The 12,205-nt window shown below is 57.6% G+C and overlaps 1 protein-coding gene across 1 annotated transcript; it reads right to left on the bottom strand.

The window, feature by feature from the left end:
- Positions 1–6,585: 6,585 nt before the first annotated feature.
- CD248 (CD248 molecule) lies at positions 6,586–9,182 on the bottom strand. The gene has a single exon (XM_050756616.1). It carries the CDS (start codon positions 9,127–9,129, stop codon positions 6,856–6,858), a length of 2,274 nt encoding a protein of 757 aa, XP_050612573.1. The 5' UTR covers positions 9,130–9,182; the 3' UTR covers positions 6,586–6,855.
- Between the last annotated feature and the right edge of the window lie 3,023 nt (positions 9,183–12,205).

Genomic DNA, 12,205 nt, shown 5'->3' with positions numbered 1-12,205 from the left:
AGGGCACCTCCACGTGGCTTGACCTTCCTCATAACATGGTGGCTAGGTTCCAAGGACAAGTGTACTGAGAGGGTGAAAGCTGTATTTCCCTTTATGATCTAGTCTCTGAAGTCACATGGCATCACTTCTGCCCCTTTCCATCAGTCAAGGCTATTGTGAAGGTCCACCCAGTTTCAAGGGGAGGGAATATAGGATCTCATCTCTCTGTGGAGGCTTGTCAATGTCACGTTGTTAGAATAGCATGTGGGACGGGAGATATATTAGTGGCTATCTTCAAAAATGCAATCGACCGCTGAGCCAAATGCCATTTGCCATTCCTAACTGATTGATACCCGTAAAGTGATCTGCAAAATGAACACCAAGCTCTTTATAGTGCTGTTTTAAGAGAGGAAGGTGGTGGCATGTCAGATATGGGCCTTCCCAGGGCAGAGTGAGCTGCTCAGATCATTTATGGAGGCCTTCGGGCCTACAGTAGATTAAATATGGCCACAAATTCTTTACCACTCCTCTCTTCAAGAGGTAGAATCAGGCTGGGCGCAGTGGCTCACACCTGTAATTCCAGCACTTTGGGAGGCCGAGGCAGGTGGACCACTTAAGGTCAGGAGTTCAAGACCAGCCTGGCCAGCATGGTGAAACCCCGTCTTTACTAAAAATACAAAAATTAGCCGGGCATGGTGGTGTGCACCTGTAGTTCCAGCTACCCAGGAAGCTGAGACAGACGAATCACTTGAACCCACGAGGCAGAGGTTGCAGTGAGCTGAGATCATACCACTGCACTCCAGGCTGGGCAACAGAGCAAGGCTCTGTCTCACCAAAAAAAAAAAAAAAAAAAAAAAGGAAAAGAAAAGAAAAGGAAAAACAGAGGTGGAATCTGTTTCTCCTTTTTTTTTTTTTTTTTGAGACGGAGTCTCGCTCTGTCGCCCAGGCTGGAGTGCAGTGGCCGGATCTTGGCTCACTGCAAGCTCCGCCTCCCGGGTTCACGCCATTCTCCTGCCTCAGCCTCCGGAGTAGCTGGGACTACAGGTGCCCGCCACCTCGCCCGGCTAGTTTTTTGTATTTTTTAGTAGAGATGGGGTTTCACCGTGTTAGCCAGGATGGTCTCGATCTCCTGACCTCGTGATCCACCCGTCTCGGCCTCCCAAAGTGCTGGGATTACAGGCGTGAGCCACCACGCCCGGCCTGTTTCTCCTTTAAATCTGGGCTGGACTTGTGATTTGTTGTGACCGATGGGATGTGAGGGAAGAGATGTTGGCCCACTTCTGAGGCTAGGCCTGAAAGACTCTTGTTGCTTTCACCTTTGCCCTCTTGCAATCCTGAGACCACCATCTATAAAGATGCCCAGCCAAGCCTCCTGACAGATTTGAGGCTACGTGGAGAACTGAGGACCCCAGCCAAGAGCCAGCATCAGCTCCAGATATGGGATGACCGAGGCCATCTTAGACACTGTAGGCCCAGTTGAGCCATAGATGACAGGAGCCTCAGGAGTGACCCAAGATGAGACCAGCAGATGAACTACCAAGCTGATCCCAGCCCAGACTGTTGTCCTATAGAATGAGGGGAAATAAATCTTTGTTTAATTCACTACATTTTGGAGTGATCTGTTACATGCAATAGATCACTGTCACAAGGCTCTAAACCCAGCTGCACTTCACGAGGGAGGGCACTGGGCCTGCACAGCCAGGAAGAGGAGGGACCCAGAAACCCCAGTGTTTGATGGACAACTCTCAGCTCACGATCTCCTGATGGGACACGGGGTGGTCACGTGTTCAGACTCTCTTGGAGTCAACACCAAGCCAGGGTGTTCTGTTCTAGACTGTTCTCAAGAGGAGAATTCATGCTTGAGGAGTGGTGCAAAGTCTGGCTCCCAAACCCCAGCTGCCTCTGCCTCTGCTCTCTCCTGACATGGGCTACCCACAGCATGGCAGGAACAGAACCTGTAATTTCTACCCCCACCCCCACCTGCTCCTCTCTGTCTTCCATCTCAGAAAATAGAGCTACCATTCAGTCACATTCAGTCAGTTGCCTAAGCCAGGCACCTGCACGGCAAGCCTCTTCATTTTTTTTTTTTTGAGACGGAGTCTAGCTCTGTCGCCCAGAATGGAGTGCAGTGACCAATCTCGGCTCACTGCAAGCTCCGCCTCCCGGGTTCATGTTCACGCCATTCTCCTGCCTCAGCTTCCCGAATAGCCATGCTTGGCTAATTTTTTGTATTTTTAGTAGAGACAGGTTTTCACCGTGATAGCCAGGATGGTCTCGATCTCCTGACCTCGTGATCTACCCGCCTCAGCCTCCCAAACTGCTGGGATTTTAGGCATGAGCCACCACGCCTGGCCGCCTCTTCCTTTTTTTTTTTCTTTTTTTTGAGACGGAGTCTCACTGTCACCCAGGCTGGAGTGCAGTGGTGCAGTCTCAGCTCACTGCAACCTCCGCCTCCCAGGTTCAAGCTATTCTCCTGCCTCAGCCTCCTGAGTGGCTGAGATTACAGGCGCCTGCCATCACGCCCTGCTAATTTTTGTATTTTCAGTAGAGACGAGGTTTTACCATGTTGGTCAGGCTGGCCTCGAACTCCTGACCTCAAGTGATCCGCATGCCTCAGCCTCCCGAAGTGCTGGGATTACAGGCGTGAGCCACCGCATCTGGCCAGGTGTGGGCATTTTCTGATTAGAGATTTGGCTATCACATATGGACTGGCTTTGTTGTAGGAGGTAAAGATCACAGGATCTGCCTGGGTTCAAACCTCCATTTACTAGTTGGTCAACTAGGGCAGATGGCTTAATGCACTTAGGCATGTGCCTTCAGCTTCCTACTCTGTAAATTGTGGTAAGAATGGCACTTACTTCATGTTGGTTGTTATGAATCTTATATGGATTAAGCCAAGTAAAGCCCTTAGAAAAGGACCGGGCATGTAAGAAGTGCTTCCAGGCCAGGCATGGTGGCTCACGCCTGTAATCCCAGCACTTCGGGAGGCCAAGGCAGGTGGATCACCTGAGGCAAAGAGTTCGAAAGCAGCCTGACCAACATGGTGAAACCCTGTCTCTATTAAAAATACAAAAATTAGCCGGGCATGGTTGTGGGTGCCTGTAATCCCAGCAACTTGGGAGGCTAAGGCAGGAGAATCGCTTGAACTCGGCAGGCGGAGGTTGCAGTGAGCCGAGATCATGCTATTGCACTCCAGCCTGGGCAACAAGAGAGAAACTCCGTCTCAAAAAAAAAAAAAAAAAAAAAAAAACCAGAAGTGCTTCAAGCATTCACTGTTATTATAGTCATTATTAGCACTAAATCCTACTTCCATTTGTAGTGGCCAGGGTACGAGCATTGGAACGTGGTCTGGAAAGAATCCCTCTCCCCAGGCCTGATTTGCCCAGAGGTGGGCAAGGGCAAGTTTGGCAGCGAAGGCAGGAAGCAAAGGGCCCAGCTGGAGCTCAGTGGTGTCAGCTCCCTTCCTCCTCAAGCGTTGCTCCCTGTCTGTCGCCCTAACGTTTGAAAAATATTTTACTGGGTTCCTAGCCCGGAACTTCAGCGTCTCCTGCCCTCCAGGCTGGTATTTTCACATGTAGAGATGAGAGCTGAGATAGCGTCTCGCTTGAGATACTGTCTCTAAAAACTAGGATCTTCAGCTCCTAATTGAGGGCTTCCCCCTCCAAACCCACCCCTTCGCAACACACCCCCCAAAGAAGGTGTCTAGCCTTTGGAGCACTAGGTGGCGGCGGGGGGAACCTGGCCCTAGGTCGCCAGGTGAGAGGCGATGCTTTCGCCCCTGAGAACAGGATTTGTTGGGGAGGGACAGCGAGAGTTTGACCAGCCAGTCACTTTAGAGACTGTCAGGGGAGCTCAGCTCTGGGGTGGTTCGAGGGCCAGTGCGAAGCTCCCTTAGGGACGAATTTCCACATATGACGAAGGGCATCTGCGAAAGGATGGGCTGTCCCGCGGGGGGAGTCGGCAGATATTTAAGTAACACTAACATTTAATGAATTAAGCAGCTATTTATTGAGCGATTAGTACGCTTTGAGAGAGGTGCCCTACCGAGGCCTCGCGGTGGCTGTAAGTCCGCGGGGCCGAGGCCAGGTGGCGCCAAAGGCCTTTCGACGCCATCCGCGCGGCTGTCGAGGCCCAGTCTCCGGGCTCGCCCAGAGAACCCGAAATCTGGACAAACGGAAACCGTAGGTGGAGGGAGAAGGCTCCAGGGCCAAGTTCAAGGGCATCCTGGTGAGAGATGGGGGTTCGGAGGACTGGTGAATCTGGGCATACCCCGAAGGTGGTAAGGGACCCAGGCGCGGAGTGGGCGGGGCTTGCGCCCAAGAGGGTGGAGCCTGAGTGTGGGTGGGACCTGCGATAAGAGGCTCGGTAGCGCTCTTCGCAGGGTGGTATTTGTGCGCTAGGCCACAGCCGGGACGCTCTGTGTGGGCGGGACTCGAGGGCCTCCCTCAGGGGCGTGGCTTGTAGCTTTCGTGGGCGGCCCCGGGGGCGTGGCTCCGTGTAGGTGAACCGCTGCCTCCGGGCGAGGTGTGACAGTCCTGCGAGGGCGCAGTTCTTCCACTTTTGTGAGCTTGAGGGGGGCGGGGCTTGTACCTGGGGGCGGAGCCTGAGGAAGAGGTTGAGGGGAACTTCACACGTTCCCTGGAGGGCGGAGTTTACATCGTCCCCCAACAGAGTTAAGACCTCTGGGGGATTCCCTGCAGTGTCCAGGGCTCTGTGAGGCGAAGTTTGCAGTTGTATTGGGCGGGGCCTGTAGCGCCGCGTGAAGAGAATGTGTAAACTCGGGGCGAAGTTCATACCTCCGAGAAGCGGAGACTAATAGTTCTGCCAATCTGCGCGCGCCGAACGGAGGAGGCGGGGCTTGTGGGTTGTGGGCGGGGGACTGGGCGGGGCCTAGAGGGCAGAGGGGCGGGCACGAGCGCTGCTGGAATCTTTGAGTTGGCAGGGGCGGGGCTTGTGGCTTTGTGGGCGGGGCCTCTGGAGAGTTCCCGGGGGCTGTCTTCGGTTCTGCAGCGGGTAGGCGTCGCTTGTAGCTCCGGGTCCGAGCTGATACCGCCGGAGTAAGCAGTTCTCGGCCGCGCCCGAATGAGGCGGAGCCTGCGAGTCAGTGGGCGGAGCCCGGGCTGGGCGCAGGCGGGGGTTCTGCCCTGGGAGGCCGTCTGTTTAGGCCCGCACGCAGCTCCGCATCTGGTGCTCATTACCAGATGACAAAGAGCCGGCTCTGGGCCCCCTTCCCCACTCCCATCCCCCGCCTCCGACTGCAGTGCATTTAACTCCTTCCTGCCCTCGGGGCACTCTGGATCCCTACCCGAGGTCACGCGGGGGACTCCAGACCTTCCAGTCTCGGCAGGCCTTGTCGCTCCCCACGCTTCCTCACCTCCTTCCCAGACCTAGCGATCTGGTCCGCCTCGCAACCCTCATTCGCATCCAGCAAACCTGCCCGACGGCGTCTCCGAGGTTAAAGCTGTGCAGGATCTGGCGGGGACGTCTGGTTTGAGTTAGGGGAACGTGAGAGCGGGGACTGGGGGCAGTGCGTAGCGTTCCCTCCGCCCCCTCCGCGACCCCCTGGTTCATCCCCAGCTCCAGCCCCTCCTTTCCTGGTTCCCTGGGGCCCAGCTCAGTCTTCCAGCTCAGGTCCAGGCCCGAAGGGGGCACTGGGCCACTCCTCCTCGCCTGCCCGGGTGGTCGTGGCGGCTCTGCCCCGTCCTAATTAGAGGCCCCCGAGAGGCTGTAACTGAAAAATTACAGAGGCGGTGGGAACTGGCGCCTCCCCTGCCCAGGTCTCACCCCCGCCCCCCAAGGTAGTGAGCCCGGAATGAGGGAGGTCACCTCCACCAGGCTGTGATCTTTGACCAGGCCCTTCTCCAGTTCCTGGGACACCTCAGTCCTGAGCAGCCGGAGCCCTCTCTCAAGCTCGCGTCTGCTGAGCTCTGTCCCCCACCACCCCCAGCCAACATGGACAAGAGCAAAGTGTGGCCCTGGCGAAAGAAGGCCTTGCTCCTGCGGCTGTCCAAGCAGTTAGCATGGGATCTCTCCCAGCTTCCTGGCCCTTCCCAACCCAGCCTCCTGCCCGGAGCAAGTGGAGGAATGCCTCCAAGAGCACCCACAAACCAGGGGGTGGCAGTCCCCTTGAGTGACCCTGAGCCCCAGCCCCTAACTTCTGTGAAGCTTACAGGCATGGGAAGGGAAGTGTCTGAAGAAAGAATCAACTCACCCACTAGCCCCCTCCTTCACTCCTCTGAATCACCAGCCCCAGAGCCTACTTTGACCCCTAAACCCCAGTTTGGCTCCAGTTCAGCAGATGCCCTAATTCTACAACCCTCCCCCAGATTCAGCCCCACCTTCTTGGAGCTTTGGTAAAATGAGGAATAAATACGAAATTCTCCCCATGCCAAATCTCCCACTACTGGGCTCAACTGTGTGACTCTGGGCAGGGTTCTGCCCTCTCTGGACTCCTGCTTCCCTGAGAATCTCTGAGGTATACCCTGTCTTAAAGGGATCTTACCTTACCTCCTTGAGGACTCAGACAAACTGAAGGAAGATCACCTCCTTTCTTCTGAGTCCTCCCAGAATCTCCCTCAAGCACCAGTGGGGGTCAGAAGCCTTGGGTAAGGTTGACACCCCATTTATTGGAGAAGACCCCAGCACCCGCCCCCTGAGGTCTTAAGGGCTTTGGTGTATCCTTGGTCACGAGCGCTGAGCCAGGAAGCAGAGTTCCTGAGAGCCAAGTCTAGTGGTTGAGAGAGGACCCTGGCTGGGCCTGGGGAGCAGGAAGCCATCTGTCCAGCTGGGCAGCCCCTGTGGGTCCCTGGTGCAGCCCCAGCCATGTGTCCAATGCACACCCCTTCCCCCTACTCCGTGAGGGGGATCTGCACCCCATCACACGCTGGTTCTGCAGGTCTGCACCCCTGTGAGGCTGCCCCTGGGGGGCATGGGTTCCGTTGGACTCTTGCTCCCAGCATGGGTGACCCAGCGATAGCAGTCAGTGATGCGCTTGTTGGGTGCATGGGGGCCACAGCGGGTGCAGTACACAATGCCCAGTGCAAGCAGGACCACCAAAAAGACACACGTTGGCACCAGGAGTGCCACCAGAAGCCACCGGTCATCCCTCTGGATGTGTTCGGCAAGACCAGCCTCCCCCAGGGCTGTTGGGGCTGCTGTGGGAGCTGCTGAGGGCAGCCACAGGGCCAGCTTGGGACTGGGGCCATCTTCCCTTGGGATTTGGGGGACTTTGGAATGGGGATGTGTAGGGCTGATGGGTGAGGTCTGGTTAGTGGGGCTCTGAGAGGGCAGGAGGGTGGGGAGGGCTGGGGGCTGGGTGGCAGCAGGCACAGAGACTTGATGGGCAGGAGACACAGGGGACCTGGAGCTGGTGGTCAGAGAGGGCTGGGGAGTAGGGATAATGGGAAGCTGGGTAGCCTGGGTTCTGAGGACAGGGGCATCTGGAGCTTGAGGGGATTGATGGGCACCGAGTGTGGTGACCAGAGGGGCACGGTTAGGTGGGATTGCAGGCAAATGAGTGGTGGTCTGGGTGCCAGTGACCTGGGTGTCTGGAAACATGGGGGACTGGTGGGCAGGGAACAGCTCAGGATATCTGGTTGAGATAATGGGGGGCTGGTGGGCAGGGGGCTGTGCTGGATGAGAGACAGAGAGAATACCGGGTTGGTAGGCAGAAGGCAGATCTGGATAGTTGGCTGCGATCATGGGGATCTGGTGGTCACGGGACAAAGCTGGGTGTGTGGCAGGGATCACAGGAGGCTGGTGGGCGGAAGGCAGTGTGGGGCGCGTGGCAGAGACCACCACAGGCCGGGTGACGGAGAGCACTGAGGAGTGGTAGGGGACCCTGGGGGCACTGAGCGGGGGCGGCCAGGTGGGCTCCGGGTAGGGTATCTGTGGCTCTCTGTCCTCTGGGAAGCTCGGTCTATAGGCCCGGGCAAAGTCAGGCGGCTGAGTAGGCTCCATCCACAGGATCCCAGGCATCTCCGTCCAGCCACCGCCAAAGGCCTCCCAGGCCTCGTCTTCATCTTCCTCATCCTCCCCATCATCCAGCAACTCATCTCCGAGGTCCTGGGAAGCCCGGGCACCCATGGCCCCTGCAGGGCTGCAGCTGATGCCATCAGCCTCCAGCTCATGACCCTCACTACAATAACACTCGAAGCCACCAACATAGTTGACACACATCTGCTGGCACACACCGGCAATCTGGCACTCATCTGTGTCCACACAGCGGTGCGGATCATCCTCCGCAGGTCGGAAACCCAGGCGACAGTGGCAGCTGTAGCCTTGTGGCCCACCGGGCTCACACTGCTGCTCGCATGGAGCCTGGGCACAGGGATCCTCGCAACTGCGCCCGTCTGCTGCCAGCCGGAAGCCCTCAGTGCAGCGGCAGGACACGTGACCATCCACCTCCTCCACACATTCGTGTTCGCAGCCCCCGTTGTCAGGGCTGCAGCCAGTCCCCAGGCACAGGGGCCCTGCCCGTGACCAGCCCACACCTCCCTCGGGCTGCTTCACGCAGAGCAGAGAGGCTCCCCTGCCAGCCTGGCACTGCACAGCGGCCACAGAGCCGAAGGGTAGCCACTCAAACTCTGTGGAGACCAGGTGGAAGGGCGTGGTATAGACGGCTGGGCCGGCCTGGCCCGCCTCGTCTTGCAGCGCTGGGCAGGCACCCTCGAAGCCAAACTGGCACAAGTAGCCGTCGACAGCCAGCGTGCATGAGCCCTCCAGCCAGCGGTGCTCGCCACTCGCCTCCAGGGCCACACAGCGCTGGGCCGGGCAGGGGCCCCCAGTGGCTGGCTGGGCCCAGTTGGTGAAAGCCGTGTCCTGGTCCCCTGTGGTCCACGTGAAGCCTCGCAGTGGGCGCTGCAGCTGGCATTGCCGGGCCTGCCGCTGCAGCCCGATCCACAGCAGCCGGCTGGCCGGGCCTGCACCCACCAGGTTGTCCACACGCTGGGCCTCCTCGGGGGTCCGAGGAGTGGCCAGGTCGCCCCCCAGCTCGCGGCAGGCCCGCCAGGCCTCCAGAAAGGTGCGGCGCCGTGGAAAGAGAGCGTAGCAGCTGCTGGGGCCGCAGGCGGAGCGGGGCTCAGCAGCCCAGGGGTCCTGGCCCAGTGTGGGCCCTGCGGCCGCCCAGGCCAGCAACAGGCGCAGCAGCATCGCGATGCCCCTGGACTGGTCCGGCCCTGGGCCCGCAGCAGCTCTTGACAGGGGGAGGGCCTGGGGCCTCCTGCGGGCGGGCCGTGGGCGGGCCTGGGGCCGGGCTCAGGCCTTGTAAGGAGTGGGCTGGGGCGGCTGCCAGCTCCCTGCTCCCTCTCCCCCGGGGGCCGCTGGAGCAGGAAGCAGTGGGGTGGGGGGCGCTAAGGTTGGGGGCGGAGGAGGGGAGGAGGCACAGTTGACGGCTGCCCCAGGCCCCATGGGGCTGAGAGTCAGGGGGTGGGAAAAGCCTGCCTGCCGAGCTCTGTGACCCTCAAGTTGGGAGTCAGGGCTGTGGAGTGAGGTCGCTTCCCAGAGACTCAGAGACCCAAATCTGGACACAGCAGCCCGGTCACACCCGTGAGCAGTCTCAGCCCAGCTGCTCGCCATGCACGGGAACACCCACATGCCCACTCCCTTCTTGCCCCACAGACGCGCGCATGCGCCTCCCCCACCCCCAACCTCCTACAAGAGTGCACTCTCTGCCAAGCTGTTTGTCGCTTCACCTAACCGTAGACCTATGTTGGCTTGCAGACGACTCCCTTCCCACACGTACACACATTCTGACATGCTGAGACCCTAGGTGCACATACAAAAATGGTGTGGCATTCTACATGACCTGACATATGAAGACCTCTGATTCGGGTGCAGGGCCTGAATGGAAACCAGCTTGGTCACCCAGGCACAGGCATCCTCAGCCTCTCATTTATTTACTGAGCCCCTGCCCCAGCCTCTCCCCCTACCCTCAAACTTTCTGGTTCCAGCTGGGCCAGCGTGTGGGGCGTTGGGGGAGTGATGGGGCCAGGGGCTGCCCTCCCCTCACCCCAGCTCAGCCTGGGGCCCTGGGAACCTGGGCTTAGATGGGGAGGAGGCAGCCCCTAAACAGGAAATGCCTCCCTGGGCTCCTGCGTCAGGAAGGCAGGGTGCGTGGTTTAGGGGGCTGGGTGGGGGCTGGGCTGCACTCAGGATGTGCAAGGCTGTGAGGGGACCCGTGCAGGGCCATGTATGGGCATGGGGCACACAGTGACATATATGCATATACACGACACAGACATTACGTGTGTGGAGCCCTCCCTGCTCCCGGGGCCTGCTGTGTGTGGGGCTGGCCAGGGTCGTCTTCCCGCCCTTTCTGGAGGCCTCTGGAGGCATGTGCACTGAGCCCATCACCCAGGATGACCTCTGGGGAGCTGGCTGGCGGATTAACCCGTGCACACCCGCCGCACTCTTAGCAGAAGTTAGAAACAGGGTGGGGAGGTGGGGGAGAGGTTCTGCCCTTCAGTAAGCTGCCCCGATGCAGCTTCCCCCTCTGTCACAGATGTATCGACTTTGTGACTGCAGGGGAGTCACTGGCCCTCTCTGGGTCTCCTTTTTTCTTAGTTGCAACGTGGGGGCAATGAGTCCAGGATTTTTAGCTCAGCAGGGCTGTGATAATTGTGTCACAGCACTCAGTGTTTGCAAATGTGCTTTGTCAGCTGTGGAGCCTGAAGCAAATGTTACTCCGTCTTCTGAGCATATGTGGCGGGTGGAGACCAGGCTGCGTTTCTGCAAACCACCTTACAGTGCCTAGGCTGGCCCTGCAGACCCAGTCAGCCCCTCGAGAAACAGGGCTTAGGAATTGTTTCCCATATGCCTGGAAGTCCCTTCTTACAAGGTCTATGCCTGTGAAGCACACAGAATGACTCCCCTTCTCAGGAGACAAAAGTCAAGATGGAGGAGTTCATCCTTCTGTTGGCTCAGGCCCCAAACCTTGAGATCATGCTTGACTCCTCTCTCTCACAGCCCATCTCCAGTCTCTCAGTAAATCCTGTTGGCTTCACTTTCAAAAGAGACCCAGAATCTGACCACTCCTGGACACCTTCTTTGCCACCCACCCCCAACCCAGGTGGCTAGCAACGCCAATCTAGATTTCCCAAACAGCCTCTCCCCGGTCTCTCTCTTGCCGTCTCCATCCTGCCAGAGGGATCCTTTCAAAATCCAAGTCAGATTTGGTCACTTCTCCATTCAGAACCCTCTGAGCCCCCTATCTCGCTTAGAGGAAGGACCACAGTGCTTGCCATGGCCTCCAGGTCTATGTGATCTGCCTCCAAACTCTGGCCTCATTGCTGTTCCTTAAATGCTCCAGCCACTCTGCCTCACGGCCTTGGTCTTGGCTGTTCCCGCTGCCTGCAATGCTCTTCCTGCAATATAAAAATGCTCTGCTTCTTTACCTCTTCCAGGGCTCAGCTCAAGTGCCAGAGTCCTTGACCACCTCACCCCATCCCACACCGCCCCCTGGGGCTGCTTAACCACTGGATCTTCTTGCATTTTCCCCGTCTGCACTTATCACTATCTGACATTAAATATGTTTACTTGTGAAATTAGTTGGGTGTGCTGGTGCACCTGTAATCCCAGCTACTTGGGAGGCTGAGTCAAGAGAATCATTTGAACCTGGGAGGTGGAGGTTGCAGTGAGCCAAGATTGTGCCACTACACACTCCAGTCTGGGCGGCAGAGTAAGACTCTGGAAAAGAAAAGAGGAAAGGAGAGGAGAAAGAGAGAGAGAGGGAGGGAGGGTGAGAAAAAGAAAAGAAAGAGAGAAAGAGGGAAGGGAGGGAGGGAGGAAGGAAGGAAGGAAGGAAGGAAGGAAGGAAGGAAGGAAGGAAGGAAGGAAGGAAGGAAGGAAGGAAAAAGAATGAAAGAAAGAAAGAAAGAAGGAGAAAAGGAGAGGAGGGGAGGGATGGGGAGGGGAGGGAAGGGAAAGGAAGAGGGAGGGAGAGAGGGAGGGAGGGAGAGAGGGAGGGAGGGAAGAAGGAAGGAAGGAAAGAGAGAGAGAAAGAAAGGAAGGAAGGAAGAAAAAGAAATGTATTTGTGGATTTGCTTATTGCTTATGGCCCAAATCTCCCCTAGCCAGAGTTTCTCAACCTTGGTGTTATTGATATTCAGGCCTGGATAATTACTTGTTGTAGGGCCTGCGTGGTGCATTGCAAGGTGTTTAGCAGTGTTCCTGGCTCCTATCTAGATGCCGGTGGCATCCCTCCAGTTGAACCATCCAAAATGTCTCC

This window comes from Macaca thibetana, chromosome 14, assembly GCF_024542745.1.
Source record: "Macaca thibetana thibetana isolate TM-01 chromosome 14, ASM2454274v1, whole genome shotgun sequence".
Lineage (NCBI taxonomy): Eukaryota > Metazoa > Chordata > Mammalia > Primates > Cercopithecidae > Macaca > Macaca thibetana.
This window is presented reverse-complemented; position numbering and strand designations above follow the sequence as displayed.